The sequence below is a fragment of the Urocampus carinirostris genome, chromosome 9 (genome assembly GCF_059441175.1).
Source record: "Urocampus carinirostris isolate Australia breed hairy pipefish chromosome 9, RoL_Ucar_1.0, whole genome shotgun sequence".
NCBI classification, from domain to species: domain Eukaryota; kingdom Metazoa; phylum Chordata; class Actinopteri; order Syngnathiformes; family Syngnathidae; genus Urocampus; species Urocampus carinirostris.
Window position 1 is genome coordinate 42,308,009 of NC_142357.1, and position 18,942 is coordinate 42,326,950.

Genomic DNA, 18,942 nt, shown 5'->3' on the forward strand with positions numbered 1-18,942 from the left:
TCCTTTGAATGCTTTATTTAAGATCAATCGCTCATTCAGGATAACCCAGATGACTCCATTCCCCAGCCGCTTCCTCCAGCTCGAATGGATCCTGAGACATTCCCAGGACAGTTGAGGGACACGTGTCTCCTGCCAGTGCTCAAAACACCTCACCAGGGAGGCATATGAACCCGATACCCACACCACCTCAACTGGCTTCTCTTGATGCAAATTTCTGACTGATTTCAGATTTCACACCCCTGTTTTCATCCAGCAGCCCCAACAAGGGAATCCAGACTTCCCGATCCCCAAACACCTCTTTCACCTTATCTGATCCCAAAGCGCTTTCAGGCCACTCTCCACTGTGTCCTGGGTAGCCCTCGGAGTCTCTTACCAGCAAGATATGCCCAAAACACCTCACCAGAGAACCGTCCGAACCAAATGCTCAGGCCACCTTAACTTGACTGCTCTCATCGTAGATTTCAGCCACTTCACCCATGTCCCTTAACCCAGACTACCTGATATCCAGCCACTTCATCTACCTCATCCAACAGGATCTCAAAGTGCTCCCTGGTTAGTCAAGACACACACTCCAGCTTGTCCTGGGTCGTCTTCGAGGTGGGGCATACCCGGACGAACTTACTCGGGAAGCATCCCAACCAAATTCCCGAGCCACCTCAACTCTCAAAATTGATTACAGCCTTTTCTCCTTCCTTTTCATTTAGCAGCTACAGCAAAGGAACCCAGACTTTCATTACATGTAGCTCATCCGATCAGATCATGAAGTGCCAGGGAGGCATGCCTGAGCCACTTCAACACAGATTTCAGCCTTTTCAAGCCCCTTTTCCTTCATCAGCCTCACAAACCAGACTTCCCAATCCTCAAATACTTCATCTAGGTTATCCGACACCATCCTGAAGGGTTCCCATTGCAGTCCGGCAACACTTAACCATGTCCTGGTTTGTCCTCAGGGCGGGGACACGCTTGGAACACTTCACAGGTGAGGCATCCGAACATGGAGCCCGAGTCTCTTCAATTCGGATTTCAGCCTTCTGACACAACTTTTCATTCAGGAGCCTGAGCAATTTTGAAGTGTACCAAAGTGTCCTGGGTCGTTATTGGGCAGAACATGCCTGGAACATCTTGCCAGGGAGGCATCCGGACCATATGCCCAAGTCACCTCAATATGGAATTCAGCCATTTAGTCCCCTTTTCATTCATCAGTCTGATAAAGGGAACCCAGACTTCCCAATCCCCAGCTACTTCATCTGAAGGGTTCCCAGGCCAGTCCAGCAACACTACCGCATGTTTTGGGTTGTCCTCATGGCGGGGAATGCCCAAATCTGAATCCGATGCCTGAGCCACCTCAATGCAGATTTTAGCCTTTCCCACTTCTCATTCCATCATGTGGTCAGGTGGGTGAGAATAATGAACTGGTTTTAGGGATTTATAAACAAGGAAGGAGTAAAATATGTCATTGTCCCTCACTACTTCATGTATAAAAACAGTCAAACTCAAACCCTGAACAGGTAATAATTGAAAATGACAGAAATAAGGTTAATATATAATGTATATATTATGATTATGTATCAATATATACACAGCAATGGTGGGCAAACTATTCCCCATCCAAATTGAATCCAGTTCTCCTTACCATGAGTTTTTGCCTGTTTGTTGGAGTTTCCTTTAATCCTCAAGGAACGATGACAAGTTAATGCAATTTGGTCCATTAGCACAACAACAACCACCGAAGCCAACACAAAAAGACGTCTTCTCACATCTCTGTTGCATATTGGCACTATTCTCCACCTTCCGGTTGCCCTGTAAGTGTTTAGAAATCTTGCAACACATTTTATGTCACACTGCCCTTGTTCCGGTTTTCTTTCAAGGCTATAGTTGTAGAAGAAGTATTATCTGCTCGTCTATGTAATTGATACTTTTCTAGATCAAAGGTGGACAAACTACAGCCCAGGGACCACATGCCAGGCTTTCTTTATCCGGGCCGCCAAACGAAAATGGTTGAGATATAGTGACATATATATATATATATATATATATATATATATATATATATATATATGATAGTAGACAAATTACTACTAACAAAAACACGGTGCCAAACTCTGTCCCTATTGTACCTTCGTGTGTCCGCCACAAAAATACTACTACAAAACTAAATATCAAATTCACTGCTTTAAAACCGTGACTTTGTATTATTTTGCTTTCAATCCGAGAAGAAAAAAACCTAGAAATTCTATAAAATTACTACTACAGTGACAAAAATACTACAAAATTCAACTAAAGTTATATTATCAAAATAATATGTCAACAATTCTACAGAAATACTACTGAAATACTATTTTGGAAATGTATTCTATAAAAATTCACTTACAGTAATACTGTAATACTAAAAAATGTACTAGAGAAACATTACTGCAGAAATACTACAAAAGTATTATGATCAAAATACTGCAAAAATACAACTACAGTAATGCTACAAACATTCTACGAAGGAATTACTACAAAATAAAACTACAGTTATACAATGTTTTACTATAGAAATACAGAAATATTGTAGAAATACTACAAAACTTCTACTACTACTACTACAGAAGTATTATATTTTTATTATTTTTACCGTCATTTTCTCCTTTTTTCTCATTCATTTTTCTTTGTTTACTTGAGAAAAACATTTTTTCTTTATCCTTTTTTCTCTTTTGTCTTTTAAAAAATAGTGATTTTTCTATTTTTGGTACCTTGTATCATCCATTTGCTTTTTCCTCATTTTCTTTCATTTCCTCTTTGTTTTCCTATTTCTTTTTCTAATTTTCCCCCCTCCTTTGCATTTTTATTTTCCTCCTTTTTACATGTTCTTTTGTCTTATTTGTATTCCATATTTTTTTCCCTTTTCTTCATTTTTTGTTATTCAGTTATTCTTTCATTTTGAATTTATTTTCCTTTTCAATGTTTCAATATTTTTATGCTTAAGGTTGCATATAAAGCGGCATTATATACCCACACACAAAACAAACTGATGTGGTTCAACAAATACTAGTTCAAACTACAAAAAATACTTCCAAAAAGGTCCTCCAATTATTCTAACGGATTATCTTGTATTCATCAGTCAGCTTGATGAAACTTTTTCATGTATTTTTCTTTACCTTGTTATTCTTTGCCTTTTCATATTTTCTTATGAAATGCTTGTATGTGTCTCTATGGGATGTTAAGTAGTGATAGGGAAGTTATTTTAAATAGTAATAATAACTTCAAACAGCACTTTTTTTTGTTTTTTTTAATTAAGATTGCGATTTAATTGTCTACTTTCTTGTTTCGTGTCCCAATTCGTCAAACGCGGAGACAAAGGAAGTCATGATGAACGCTTAGAAAATTAAAAAGAAAAGATATTGCGTGCTACAATAACATATATCGTCAATATTGTTGTTATGCTCTTTTGATAACACACACTAGGAAAATCGCGTTAATCGTTTATGAGTAATTATTTCTGTAGTATTTCTTGTTCAAAGCTGCTGAATTATTAATGAGCTGGGCGACTGCCTGCAAGCGTCTTGCTAGGCATTTGTAATCGAATCTAGAAATTTGATGACTCTTAAAACGGATTGTTTAACGGTATTTTGTCTTTTGTTGTGTTTTATTTTAGATTGGAAATCTTTAATATTAAATATTAACTGAATGTTAGGAGGGGTTTTACCTTAAAACGGGAGAACACTCGTCGTCTTGTTCTCCGCGCTCGATTATTATTGCCTGACTGTTGCCGTGATCCTCCCATTGATTGATCTCCTCTACACTCCCTGCTGACCGGAGAAAACATTTGATATCGTCCCCGAGAAAAAAAGCCGAAAAAAAGCTTCATTTTCCCGTTTACGGAGCCCGGAAAAGACCGCTGCCCGCGACAACCCCTCCGTGAGTACCCTTTGCCGTTCTCCCGTCGACAAAAACGGACATTTAGTCCCCCGTTTAACGTCACCACTTTCGTACTTGTTTTTCCTGCCGTGGCTCGCTTCCTGTTAGCTTTGCTAGCCGACATGATGCTAACGGAGGTGCTAGCTTAGTTCGCCGTCGCCGAGTCCCTCCACTTTTATGTCTCTTTTTTTCCGGCCGGCGTCGTTTTCTTTCGGAAAAGTTAACGCGTTATGGCCGAGGCGGAGTGTTTAGGGCTGGTTCGGAGCTAACGCCCGTTAGCTTAGCCATGTTGCCTGTGCGGGGGCTTTAAAGCTGGCGGAAATGCGCGGTGATTCGTGCGTTAAGAGTTAATTCGCAAGCGAGTTAATGCGTTGACTTTTCGAGTGGTTTGAGTCACCATTCGTGAAAAAAGTGTATAAATTGTTGATTTTGACTGATTGAAGTGGTTATTTACAATTGAAATGATGTTAAAATGTCTTTGTGACTGAGTTAATTTGCGATCAATTTAAAACTTTGGCTTTTGAAGTAGTATAATGCGGGCGAGTTAATGCGTTGACTTTTCGAGTGGTTTGAGTCACCTATAGTGAAAAAAGTGTATAAATTGTTGATTTTGACTGATGGAAGTGGTTATTTACAATTTAAATTATATTCAAATGTCTTCCGACTGAGTTAATTTGCGATCAATTTAAAGCTTTGACTTTTGAAGTAGTATAATGCGGGCGAGTTAATGCGTTGACTTTTCGTGTGGTTTGAGTCATCTTTAGTGAAAAAAAAAGTGTACATTGTTGATTTTGACTGAAGTGTTTAATTCACAATTGCAATGCTATTCAAATGTCTTCTGAGTTAATTTGCGATCAATTTAAAGCTTTTGCTTTTGAAGTAGTATAATGCGGGCGAGTTAATGCGTTGACTTTTCGAGTGGTTTGAGTCACCTATAGTGAAAAAAGTGTATACATTGTTGACATAGACTGAAGTGTTTCGTTCACAATTGCAATGCTATTCAAATGTCTTCTGAGTTAATTTGCGATCAAATTAAAGCTTTGACTTTTGAAGTAGTTAATTGTCTGTCATTAATCATTAGATATAGCGGACATTTTGAGGAGTTAAAGTGTCAATTTTATGCTTTGATTCTAAAACACGTAGTAGCCTCATCGCGTTAAACACTAGCTTAACCATGTTGCTTGTGCGGGGGCTTTCAAGTTGGTGGAAATGCGCGGTGCTTCGTGCGTTAAGAGTTAATTTGCAAGTGAGTTAATGCGTTGACTTTTCGAGTGGTTTGAGTCATCTTTAGTGAAAAAAAAAGTATACATTGTTGATTTTGACAGATTGAAGTGTTTAATTCTCAATTGCAATGATATTCAAATGTCTCCTGAGTTAATTGGCGATTAATTTAAAGCTTTATCTTTTGAAGTAGTTTATTGTCTTTCTTTAGTGCTTACATATTGACTATCTTCCATTTTGAAGTGTCAATTTTATGCTTAGATTCTAAAACACGAAGTAGCCTCATCGCGTTAAACACTAGTTTAACCATGTTGCTTGTGCGGGGGCTTTCAAGTTGGCGGATATGCGCGGTGGTTTGTGCGTTAAGAGTTAATTCGCGAGTGAGTTAATGCGTTGACTTTTCGAGTGGTTTGAGTCGCCTTTAGTGGAAAAAAAGTGTTTATATTATTGATATCGACTGAAGTGTTTGATTCACAATTGCAATGACATTCAAATGTCTTCTGAGTTAATTCGCAATAAATTTAAAGCTTAGTTAATTGTCTTTAGTGCTTACATATTGACTATAAATCGTCCATTTTGAGGGGCTAAAGTGTCAATTTTATGCCTTGATTCTAAAACACGATGTAGCCTCATCGCGTTAAAAAATTAGCTTAGCCATGTTGCCTGTGTGGGGGCTTTAAAGCTGGCAGAAATGCGCGGTGCTGCGTGCGTTAAGAGTTAATTCGCAAGCGAGTTAATGCATTCAGGTGGTTGGTTGTAGTTGTATTTTGGAAATAAAAGGCGACTTTATCGATTTTGAGCCGGTAATTTGTCATGTTTCCGTTTGAAACTTGAATACGTGCAGTTGCTTTGTCGTGTTAAGAGTTAATTTACAATTAATTTAATGCGTCGACTTCTCAATTTGTTTAAGCGGACCCTTTAGTGGTTACATTGTTGGGAGAAAGTTGAAAAATATAGGTTACAGTGATTAAACATATTTTCAGTTATTAAATTAAAAGGTCTTCTGGCGGAGTTAATTTGCGATTATTTTAATGTTATTGTGACAGATTTATTGTATTGACTTTTGAAGTGGTTAGTAGACTTATAGTGGTTACATTTTGAAAAAAAGATGATAGAAATTTGACCTTATTACCCGAGTTAAATTTGAACACCAGTAGGCATATTGAGTTAAAAGATATTTTGGCTTGTTAAGAGTTAATTCTCGATTAATTCATGCGTTCATTTTTCAAGTAGATTTAGTCATCTGTTCATTCCGGTCCAAAAATCCCCCTTTAAGGCAAGTTTTACGGGAACGTTAAGGGCTTAATAGTGATGCCGACACTGCTCCCTGGAGGCATCGCTTTATTTGTTCTTCTCTTGTGATTACCGGCAGCTGGCATTAGTTACTATGGTATTGACCTATGAAGTGTCATTCCCCCTTTACGGGACAGGCGCATGCTACACCTTATCATGGCACTACGATATGTGTATTGGAGCATTATGGGCGTTTATTATGAGCCGTGTAAGATATTAAGCTAGCTTTCCCCAGTGGTAAATGGTAACGGTAAGAACTTCCTGCAACTGAAAATATAAGTTACATATTAACACCTTATTATCCCACACCTCTATGGGGAAGGATTAGCCTTCAAAATATTTACAGACGTATGGTTCAGGTCCACAGATATAGTCGCAATTGACTCAAAATCTAAAAATCATAATGCACTGGGGCTGCAACAACAAATCGAGCCAGTCGATTAAAATTGATATAAGCGTTTGGCAACTAATTCATAGATTTGTGGTATCACGTGATTTATGTGCCATTAAGTACGTTGAATCGATGCAAATACAGGAGTGCCGAGAGTGATTTAAGAAAACCTATTTGTAAATTTACACTTTATAGTTTTTGACTGTTTGATCACAAAACAATTTTCAAGGGAGCAGAAGTACACAGTCAAAAAAATCTGAAAATGAATAAAACGATGAGTAAAAAGGAAAATTATTCATAGTAATGACATGTCTAACTCTCCACAAGGGGCAAATTCTTAAGTATACTTAGTAAATAACATTTTCAACTTGGGAATGTTTATCATTCTTAAAAATTTAACCCCAAAACATTTGACGAAAAAGTGGGTTTCACCTTGGATATTTTTTGGTGATGATAAAAAAAAATCGCTACACATAAAATGAAAATACGATACGATATTTGAATAAGGTGGTAGGAAAGAGTATTTGCTGGTGTATTGCATATATTTGTATTTATTTTTGTTTAATGTCAAGTTCATTGACAAACACTTCGATTTTCTTTAGCTGCTTTATATTACAGAATATTCTGTTTTGTCCACTGTTTTCCTACCCGTCCAAAACTTGGATATTTAAATTAAAAGGAGGAAATTAAATATCTAAGATCTCCGATGCATCGATTCATCAAAGAAAAGAATCGACCAATTAATCGATTTAGTTCCAGCTCTAAAACGCGCACGCTGGATTAAAAATTAGTGATCCCAAGAGCCAAGAAGAAATCCGACAGTGTTTTCCATTGGGTGCTTTGGTGCTCTGGAATGCTCTTCCCCCTGAGATTGGATCTGCCACCTCAGTGGAAATGTTTTAATCCAGGCTTTAAACACACTTCTATTCTATAGCATATGAATGACCTATATTTTATGTTCACAGTATCAGGTGATGGTGTCATAATAGTCTGTAGTTTGCGATAGTCTTTGATCTATGCAGCCCTTTGAGTCTCTTTGTGATTAAGTGCGTCACAAATAAACATTACCGTAAATTCCGGACTATAAGCCGCTACTTTTTTCCCAAACTTTCAACCCTGCGGCTTATTCAGTGATGCGGCCAATTTATGTCATTTTTCTAACGGCCGCCAGCGGCGCTCGAGTTCAAGGCGCATGACGCAGCTTACAAGCTAAACTCAATCGAGCAGTCCGATAAATGAGGAAACAGAGCTACTGCACGCAAACTTTACCTTGCGAGCGTGTTTTTGAGTAAGGGAGCGTTGGACGTCGTCTATATGACAAAGTCTCTTGCCCATACTGGGGAAGACGACTTTGATGACGTCAGTAATGGGGAGGAAGATGAGGACGGTATGTTTTTTTAACAGACCCGTTTACTGCGTTGCGAGCGTGTTGCTAGGTAGCGTTTTGCTACCTTCACAGGCACGGTTTGGGATGAAAGTTATAATATTATTATTAAAGCTTTGAAAACTCTCTCGGTGCACCGTCTTTCTTTGTAAATATGTGTAACCATGTATATTATGTATATGCAACTGTATATTTTTGTCATGTATTTATTTGTATTTATTTTGGACACTTATTCTGATAAGTCTTGCACTGACCAATTAAAAAGAAGGGGTGTAACAGACGCGGGGGATGACGGGAAGTGGGGTAAAGGTGAGTGTTTGTGGACACAGAAGACAATAGTGGATATATATTTTTTCCACCCTTAACTTTGGAAATATACACTTTTTTCCTTGGATTACTATTAACGGGTCCCGGACTCTGCAGGTCTGCAACCAATGTTAAATACCGGTATCATTTTCCGTTATTTTGCCAGCTGTGGTCTTTGAACTGTGTACTTTATGTTCAGTTAAAATCGCGGGACTCAAAGTAGGGTTTGGGTCAATCTTGTGATTATGTTATATGTTTTAATGTGGGCGCATGCGGCTTATATATAGGTGCGGCTGTGTTAAGTACAAAAGCGGCTATCCTCTTAAAATGTGGTGGGTGCGGCTTATAATCAGGTGCGCTCTATAGTCCGGAATTTACGGTACTTGACTCATCTTGAGGTTTTTGAGTTTCCCCTTGCCCTCATGTTGGTTTCAGATCAGGGAATGGTGTCTTAATAGTCTGTAGTTTGCAATAGTCTTTGATCTGTGCAGCCCTTTGAGACTCTTTTGTGATTAAGGGCGTCACAAAAACATGACTGAGGTTTTTGAGTTTTTCCTTGCCCTCATGTAGGTTTTAGATCAGGGGATTGTGTCTTAATAGTCTGTAGTTTGCAAAAGTCTTTGATCTGTGCAGCCCTTTGAGACTCTTTGTGATTAAGGGCATCACAAAAACATGACTTGACTGAGGTTTTTGAGTTTTTCCTTGCCCTCATGTAGGTTTCAGATCAGGGAATGGTGTCTTAATAGTCTGTAGTTTGCAATAGTCTTTGATCTGTGCAGCCCTTTGATACTCTTTTGTGATTAAGGGCGTCACAAAAACATGACTGAGGTTTTTGAGTTTTTCCTTGCCCTCATGTAGGTTTTAGATCAGGGGATTGTGTCTTAATAGTCTGTAGTTTGCAAAAGTCTTTGATCTGTGCAGCCCTTTGAGACTCTTTGTGATTAAGGGCGTCACAAAAACATGACTGAGGTTTTTGAGTTTTTCCTTGCCCTCATGTAGGTTTCAGATCAGGGAATGGTGTCTTAATAGTCTGTAGTTTGCAATAGTCTTTGATCTGTGCAGCCCTTTGAGACTCTTGTGATTAAGGGCGTCACAAAAACATGACTGAGGTTTTTGAGTTTTTCCTTGCCCTCATGTAGGTTTCAGATCAGGGAATGGTGTCTTAATAGTCTGTAGTTTGCAAAAGTCTTTGATCTGTGCAGCCCTTTGAGACTCTTTGTGATTAAGGGCCAAACAAATCAACTTGACTTGACTTAATGCAAGATTCCCTCCAAATTTCTTTTGAAATGCTCTGCAGAAATGGGAAATCTTTGAAATTCCTTAAAGGTGCTTGAATTTGGCCATGGAAATATGTGCGAACCCTGTATACTCGAATTAGCGTTAACGTGCTAACAATTTTTTTCCCCCCCGTCTTTTCAGTTTCGGCCGGTGCAGCCCATCATGGACCCCCCGAGGACCCGCTCTCGGTCCCGATCCGGTTTCTATCATTTCGCCGTCAACAACCCGGCCGGAGCGAACGGCGGCGTTAGCGCGCTAGCTAACGGGGGCGTGTTGAGCGCCGGCGGGGGCGGCGTCGGAAGCGGAGTCGGCGCCATGAGCTTCCCGCAACAAAGCAACCCCGCTTGGGTTCCCCACCGATACCCCGAAAACCCTAACCCGCAACAGGCGGGCACCTACGTGGCGGCGGGGGCCCAGCGCCAGGGGACTCATCGGCACCCCGGAAATGGTAAGACGTTCCTTTTTAATGAGGTGTGACAGGGGTGGGCAAACTGTGGCCCAGGGGCCACATACGGGCCTACGGTCGAGCTTATTAGCCTGCCAATCACAAATGGTCGGGTCGTGTTTATTTGTGAGGTGAAAATACAATAATGGTGTACAAGGTGCCCCAAATATATACATTTATATATCTATATCTATCTCTCTATATCTCTTTCTATATCTCTCTATCTATATCTCTCTATCCCTCTATCTCTCTCTAGCTCTCGCTCTATCTCTCGCTCTCGCTCTATCTTTCTCTCTCTATATCTCTTTCAATCTCTCTCTCTCTATATCTCTCTCTAGCCATCTCTCTTTAGCTATCTCTCTAGCTATCGCTCTCTCGCTCTAGCTCGCTCTATCTTGTCTCGCTCTATCTCGCGCTCTCTATCTCGCTCTATCTATATATCTCGCTCTATCTCTATCTCGCTCTATCCATCTATCTCGCTCTCTATCTCGCTCTATCTCCATCTATCTCTATATCTATCTCTCCATCTCTCTCTCTATCTCTCCATCTATCTCTATCTATCCCTCTATCTATCTCTCTATCTCTCTGAGTAAGATCAGCAGGCTTCTCCTGCTACCGGTAAACATGGAAACCAGTACTTCCCGTTTCATTTGGGGGTAACAAACCCCAACCTGGAGAGGGTGCCTGGAGGCTGTACCTTCCCAAGACACACCATCAGAAGTGGTGCCCTTACAGAGATGCAGAGATTGGGAGAAGACCTTTGATTAAACCGGAACAGTAACAATTGTGGTTGGCCAAACTCCATCACTCGCTACAAAACCTTGATTTGCGGTTTCACTACTGCACTACGATCTCGGTTGCTCGCGCAGCCCTAGTGTGAAGCAAATTGTAAAGCACTTTGGGAAGTCTTCGGTGACTTGAAAAGCTCTATATAAATGCAGACCATTAACCATTAGACAAGTGCTCCAATACTGAATGGCAACTTTGTGTTATTGTTGCTACTGTTATATCATAACTGTTATTATTAATATTACCGTAAATTCCGGACTATAACCCGCTACTTTTTTCCCTAACTTTCAACCCTGCAGCTTATTCAGTGATGCGGCCAATTTATGTCATTTTTCTAACGGCCGCTAGCGGCGCTCGATTGTTGCTACCATTAACTGTCCGGTCAAAGCTATATTATTATTATTAAAGCTTTGAAAACTCTCTCTTTCTTTGTAAATATGTGTAACCCATGTATAATATATATTTGCGACTGTATATTTTTTTAATGTATTTATTTGTATTTATTTTAGACACTTATTCCGATATGTTTTGCACAGGTGAACGAAAAATAAGGGGCGGAACAAACGCGGGGTGCCGAGTTTAAGTGGGTACCGCTAAAGGCGAGGGACGGACAAGGAAAGAAGAGGGGGTAAAAAGTTGGTTAAAGAAAAAGGAGTTGCGTGAGGGGCAGCACAGCGGCGCAGTAGTTAGCGCATGTGCGGCACAGTTCATGTCTTGGGAACCTCCTGCGTGGGTTCAAATCCAGCTCCAGACTTCCTGTGCAGAGTTTGTATGTTCTCCCCGTGCTTGCTTGGGTTTCCTCCGGGCACTCCGGTTTCTTCCCACATTCCAAAAACATGCATTTCAGGTGAATTGGCCGGTCCAAATTGTCCCTAGGTATGAATGAGCGAGTGAGTTTTCTGTACCCGTGTGCCCTGCGATTGGCTGGCAACCAGTTCAGGGTGTCCACTGCCCAATGATTGCTGGGATCGGCTCCAGCACCCCCGCGACCCTACTGAGGATAAGCGGTGTAGCTAATGAGATGAGATGAGTTGCGTGAGTAAATGTCTTCATTTGATATATTTTTCCCACCCTTACCTTTAGAAATATGCACTTTTTTCCTTGGATTACTTTCAACGGGACCCGGACTCTGCAGGTCTGCATGAAACCTTAAGTACCGGTATCATTTTCCGTTCATTTTGCCGGTTGTGATTTTTGGACTGTGGACTTTAATGAAGGACATTTAGTTTCAATCGCGGGACTTGAAGTCGGGTTTGGGTTAATTTTGTGTTTGTGTTACATGTTTAAATGTGGGCGCATGCGGCTTATATACAGGTGCGGCTTGTGTATGTACAAAATCGGTTTTCCTCTTAAAATGTGGTGGGTGCGGCTTATAATCAGGTGCGCTGTATAGTCCGGAATTTACGGTATTACAATTGTTGTTGTATCATTGGTGTATTTGGTGGGGAAGATGAAGAGGTAGGGAATATAAGCATTTGCTTCTTACTACCGCTTTTCAAACATATTATGTAATATTATTTTGTTGTTGAGTTATTGTTTTTGTTCTGTTTTTATTTTAATGTTCGAATAAAGTTTTCATTCATTCATTCATTCAACTACAACTGAGTAACTATCAGTTTTTTTTCCTTCGGGCTGATGACTCTGACGTAAAATTTGCCCGTTTTCTACCCGATACTTATCACGCATTCCCAGTTCATTTGTATTCAACAGAGATCCAGATGATAATGGGTGCGGATGGCACACAAAAAAATAAAACATCCATCATCTATAGCACTCCACGCTCAAAGGGTGTGCTAGAGCCCATCCCAGCTGTCTCCAAGCGGGGGGCGGGGTACTCCCAGACACACAATAGCAATTCCCTGATTAGAATTTGGAGTCCTTGAGGGATTTCCCCCCCAAGCTATAACATCGTGTGTCATTTTTATGACTGGCTTGAGACTGAACTATTTAAAAGTGTCAGTTTAGGTCAAATTCATCTTTTTTTTTTAATGGGTTCAAGCGTGTGATTAGGCCAGATCTGATCTGGGACCGATTGATGGAAAACAAACCGGGACATACACAGCGTGGCAGATGACACAACTGGGACGCGCACAAAATCGTGCCTCCAATGCTTAACTAGATACATAGCGAGATGGATAGATACTTGATTCATCCCCGTAGGGAAATTCACACTTCCAGCAGTATCCTTTTGTTGTTTCTGAACAGATTAACAGAATGGCGTCGGGGTGCTGTGTTGTAGTTTAGCAACAGCTGAGTAAGCGAAAAAAAGAGCAGAAAAAATTCCGAAAAAAAGCCAGAAGAAAAGAAAGAAGCTAATGAAGGGAAAAAAGGTAATAGAGAATAAAAAAGCAAGAAAAAAGTAACAGCTAGGATAAAAATAAACACAATGAGATTTTTTTTTATAAAGAAATTTAAAAAAAAAAAGAAAAAAACTGGGAAAAAGAGGAAAAAGTTTGTGTTGCATTCAAATAATTTCCAATTATACCAAGTCAATCTTGTTGCCAACATTGTACTTCCACTCAAAAATGTGATTAAATACAGTTGTGTATGGTGCAACCGACTCAATAAGCCCCCCAAAATGTTAGTATTATGCGACAAAAGATACCAGGAATAAAAGAAATGGAAATCTTGTAAAAGAATTGTAAAAACAAATGACGTTCGTAGGCAATCGTACACGAGTCAATTCATTCAAAAGTGAAAAATCATTTTGCATTGCCGGAAACTCGGCAAAATGTAACGTGATGTCAAGTTTTGGACATGTTTGATAATGATTTAGTTGCCACACTTGGGATTGCCGTTGCTCACTGTTGTTTCAAGCGTTGCTCACCGATTTTGTGTAAACGCTCAGACCCCTGGAAAATTACAGGGAACATTGGCGGTAAATTTTTGTTAAAAAAAAAGTAATCGGGTAATCATGACAATTTTGTGTCAAAAAAGTTGCGTCCCAGGGACGCACCTTGAATTGACAATATGCGTCCCCAGCAAAAAATGATGTGCAGGGACGCGGGCAAACCAGAACACTTCACATCTTGGATTGGGATTTGAGGCAAGGAACGTTCAGGGGTTAACCGCATCGCTGGTAGGATCATCTCTCTTTAGGGTTTCTTGAGCAGATCTCCATTTTGGCCCCCAAGCGAAGAAGATGAAGTGGCTCACAAAGCAAGTGAGGGATACAAGACGGCATGTGGCCTCCAGTATCTCTTTGGCGGGGGTGTCTTTGAGCCCCCGCGTCTTTGAGGCCTGGCTATCGCAGACTTCACATGGCCCCAGAGCTCCTCGGCAAAGGACAACAAAAGGCTTTGCTTTCAGATCCGGACCGGAGGAGGAGGAGGGACGAGAAGGGGTTCTGTTTCTTTTTAGTGATGAAATCTCTTTTCGGGCCCCGCTCCAGCCAAAAAGTCTTGTGATCTGAGGGACGTTTTTTTTTTTATGCCGCAGAAAAAAAGTATGCATGGCGATTGCACGTGTGCCATGTCAGATAAGCAGCCGGCCTAGCATTTTTTTTCCTTTTCCTAGTGCATTTTATTATATTAAAACCCCAAGCGAAGCACAAGAGGTGGATGATATAAGGATATGAAATCTTGAAGGACTTATTCAAAATCGTGATTTCCCAAAAATAATAGATCGCCTTCTGTCCCCAGGATGAATTTTGCTCACGAGAAAAAGAGAGACAGAGAGTGAAAGAGACAGACAAAAGTGTGAGAAGAGGAGAGAGAGAGAGAGATAGAGAACAATGGATACAAATCAAGTGAGAGAGAGAGAGAGGGCGAACAATGGATACAAATCAAGACCGAGACGGAGAGAGAGACGGAGGGAGAGAGAGGGAGAAAAGGGGTAGAAGAGAGAGAGAGAGTGAAAGAGACAGAGTGGGAGAAAAGGGGTGGAAGAGAGAGAGAGACACAGAGAGAGTGAAAGAGACAGTGAGAGAAAAGGGGTGGAAGAGAGAGACACAGAGAGAGACAAACAGAGAGAGAGAGAGAGAGTGAAAAAGACAGAGTGGGAGAAAAGGGGTGAGAGAGAGAGACACAGTGAGAGAGACAGAGAAAGAGAGAAAGCGAGAGAGAGACAGAGAGAGAGGGCGCACTTGATAGTGTACCAGAGAGAGAGAGAGAGAGAGAGAGAGAGAGAGAGAGAGCGCGCACTTGATGGTGTACCAGAGAGAAATAAATACAAGTACAGTGTCTTAGTGAGAGGCACCTTTCTTTGGCAACATCAAGTTGACATATTTCAACCTGCAGCTTGTTTTTCTCTTGCGCTTCTCTGAGTGTTGTCTCACGGGCCGGATTCAATCCCTTAGCGGGCCTGATCTGGCCCACGGGCTGCCCGTTTGACACCTGTGCTCTTAAGGGACGGTGTGTAATATTTATTTCCTACTAATGGTACCAAAAAAAACATCACTCAGTAAAAAAACTAAACAAAAATTTTGCTTTGAATTCTAGGCAAAAATAAAAGAACTATTATACAAATGTTCTTTTTTTATCAGTATTCATAGGTCAAGAAATGTGTATTTTTTTTACATTGTGGAATCTATAACTAGTGCTGGCCTCCATGTCCGTCTGACATCTTGCTGCTACATTGTGCTCACCTATATTTTATGTTGACAATATCTGTTTATTTGTTATTGCAACATCAGCTTGGTCTTCCTGGAAGGGGGGTCCTGTCTCAAGGTTCCTTCATTTTCCTCATTTTAAATGGTAAATGGTCTGCATTTCTATAGCGCTTTTCAAGTCAATGAAGATCTCCCAAAGCGCTTTACAATGTGCTTCACACTTACCCATTCATACACACTCACATACAACTGGTATATCAATAAAATAGTTGCTTTCATTTTCAAAAAGATTGGCGATCCCTGATCTAGATAATAGTATTGAAAATATCTTATTTTGAAGGATAAATTTTAGATCAATTCCTTCCCACAGCCTTTATTGATGATCATTGTAGCGATACCAGTCCGACCAGATCGTCCCGGTCTTCCAATTCGGTGGACGTGTTGAGGTTTTTGAGTTTTTCCTTGCACTCATGTAGGTTTTAGATCAGCTGTCATAATAGTCTGTAGTCTGTACAGCCCTTTGAGAGTCCTTTTGATTAAGTCACAGATAAACTTGACTTGACTTACTACGGGTTTTCGCTTGCTTTCGACATCTAGTGGTCAAATAATAAGCAATATACCTTTAACAGCTAGTACAATTGTATTTGACAAAAGTAGATACTGACAATCAAGATCGCAATCTCCCCAAAATTGAATTGATCTCTTATTTTCACAAAAGTAGCTGTAGCCAAATTAGCAATTTGTTGTCCGGCTTCGCTTTAGCCACTAGCATAATTATGTCCAACAATAGTAAACCATGAAAGACTTACCAGTATACAAGATAGTGATCTCAGAAAATTGAAAGATGGTTAGTCTTTTCCGAGAATCCCTGGCTTGAATTTAGTTCTTCTTTTCGCTAACGTAGCACTTAGCCAAATTAGCAAAATGTAACCCTTTAGTGGCTATCTCTGCTTTAGCAACTAGCAAGTAACCCATGAAAGACTTAAACAAGATAATGATCTCCAAAAAATGGAAAGATTTTGCTCTGTTCCGTTACTCACTGGCTTGTATTTAGCCTTTTCCATATGTGACCACTAGCCAAATTAGCAACGCTTTAATGGCTAGCTTTAAACATCATTGTATGCGACGATATTAAATCAATAGAATAGAATATACCTTTATTGTCATTGTTACAAAATGGGTTGAACATATTGTGACAACGAAATTGGACGTGGCACTCCAGGTTCACATTTAACAGTTAGGATAAAAGAAGACAAAGGAACAAAGAAGATGAGGTTATAATTTACACAATATAAAGGAGCAACAACATTAAAGGCTTTATCATGATCTATAAAAATTGGAAAGATCGTTAGTTCTTATTTACGTTACAGTTGTCTTTCGTTTGGATTTAACTCCTATTTACTCACACAGCTTTCCAAATGGACAAAAAGCAATACTTTGGTTAGCTTTACTTTAGCCGCTAGCATAATTGTATATGACGATACGATGTTATTAAGGACTTAATCAAGGTTGTGATCTCCAAAAATTGGAGCGGCTTTACATTATCATGTTCCAGCATTCCCTGGCTTGAATTTTGCTCATGTTTTTGCTAACGCTACGCTCTAGCGTCTCTTAAATAGTTGATGCTAAATTAAGGAGCTCATTCTAGTGGAATGGACCTTTAACTATTTTAGCACTGTGGAAACTATTGTTTTTGCTCCGGAACCCGAAGTAATCCTAACTATTTCAATTGTTGACAAATTAAATACATTTCTTAAAAGGATTGCACGCTGAATCCTCCATCCGGGCATCTTTGACTTTTTTCCCCACTGTTTCCTCCTCTAGCAACTTGTGTTAGCTACTTGGCTGCTGTCTCAAAAATAATTAATAATTAGAATGTGTAGAATTTGTCCAGACCTACAAATACGTGGGTGTGCAGCTGGACAATAAACTGGACTGGACTGCCAACACAGGAAGCTCTATGCAGGAAAGGTCAAAGCCGACTGTACTTCCTCAGAAGGCTGGCGTCCTTCAACATCTGCAAATGTTCTATGAGACTGTTGTGGCAAGCGCCTTCTTCTAGGCGGCAGCGCTATGAAGAAGGATGCCTCTCCACTGAGAGCTGGACAGCCTGACAACTGTAGCTGAGAGACGGGCACTGAAAAAGCTGCGGTCAATCATGGACAATACATCACATCCGCTACACAGCATCATCTCCAAAACAGACTGCTGTCCACAGTCTTGTTCCACGGACAGACTGAGGAGATCATTACTTCCTCATGCCATGAGGCTCTTTAACTCCACCCGTGGGAGTAAAAGCCCACATTAAACCCCAGCCCACATTTGAATATTACCCTATTTTTATTACAGTTTGTATTTCCCGTAGAACTATTTAAATACTCTATATCAACACGTTATATTGGGTATTTTTGTATTCTGTATCTTTTATTTTATCTTTTTTTTTTTCAACACAAGGATACTGCTGGAAGTCTGAATTTCCCTACGGGGATGAATAAAGTATCTATCTTACCACTATTTTCAGTCAGTCAGCTAAAATATGTATTTTCAGGGCATGCAGTACATCACAGGACTGCTGTACGGTATCAGTGTTTGCAGCAGCCCAGCAGCACTTCATTTTATTCTTTTGGAAGAAATATTATTGTCAAATATTCAATCCCAGAGCTCTTGGTGTGACCATTTGCACGTTGCTCTGAAAAGGATTCTTTGATAACAGTGTGAAATACTCTGGCTAGCGAGCGAACAGGAGTTCAAAAAGAGATTTAGAAAGATGGAGGGTGTCTTTTTCGAGCATCCGTCAAGAAAAGCACAAAGAGGCACCACGCAATGAATGAGGTCCCTTTCTGTTGCTGGTTTTTGTTGAGGGTAGAAGGCCCGGTCGCTGTTTCACATCTTCGGGAAAAAATGTCGGTTTGTGGTGCCTGCCCGGCGTCTTGTGATGGTGTTTTTCCTTCGCATCACCTTATCTGATGATGTGTTTTCCCCTTTTGGCCGTCCCGCAGGAGGAGTGCTCCACTTTCATCCCGACAATGTCTTCAGCGACGATCGAGACAAGGTAAGTGTTCATTATTTGTCGCCAATGTTCCCTCTAAGCTGCGTGTGTGCGCAATTGCGCACTACCCAGAGCTTTTCCGAGCACAAGAAAATCTAGTTAGCTCACAAAAGGCTCGAAATTGCTAATAAAGAAGCGAATTAAGTCAAAGTTACAGTGCATGAAGCTAAAAATACACGGGGTCCCCTGACGCTGTGTTCTAAATGCGGTGTTTTGAAGTCAAGGTTGATGTAGAACGAAGTTGAGTAAAGTCAGTAGAGTTTTTTTGAGAACCGGCTTCTTCGGCTCGGCTCACTAAAAAGAACCGGCTCTTTCGGGTCCCAAATGTCTCTTCAGG

General features: G+C 40.4%; 1 protein-coding gene across 1 annotated transcript in view; it reads left to right on the forward strand.

Moving 5' to 3' along the window:
- The first annotated feature begins 3,753 nt into the window (after nucleotides 1-3,753).
- rnf38 (ring finger protein 38) overlaps nucleotides 3,754-18,942 on the forward strand; it is a 34,333-nt gene continuing 19,144 nt past the window's right edge. The window contains exons 1-3 of the mRNA XM_088343947.1: nucleotides 3,754-3,900; nucleotides 9,915-10,221; nucleotides 18,556-18,608. Coding sequence (XP_088200073.1) covers nucleotides 9,936-10,221; nucleotides 18,556-18,608 — 339 coding nt within the window. The 5' untranslated portion in view covers nucleotides 3,754-3,900; nucleotides 9,915-9,935. The remainder of the gene's footprint in view (nucleotides 3,901-9,914; nucleotides 10,222-18,555; nucleotides 18,609-18,942) is intronic.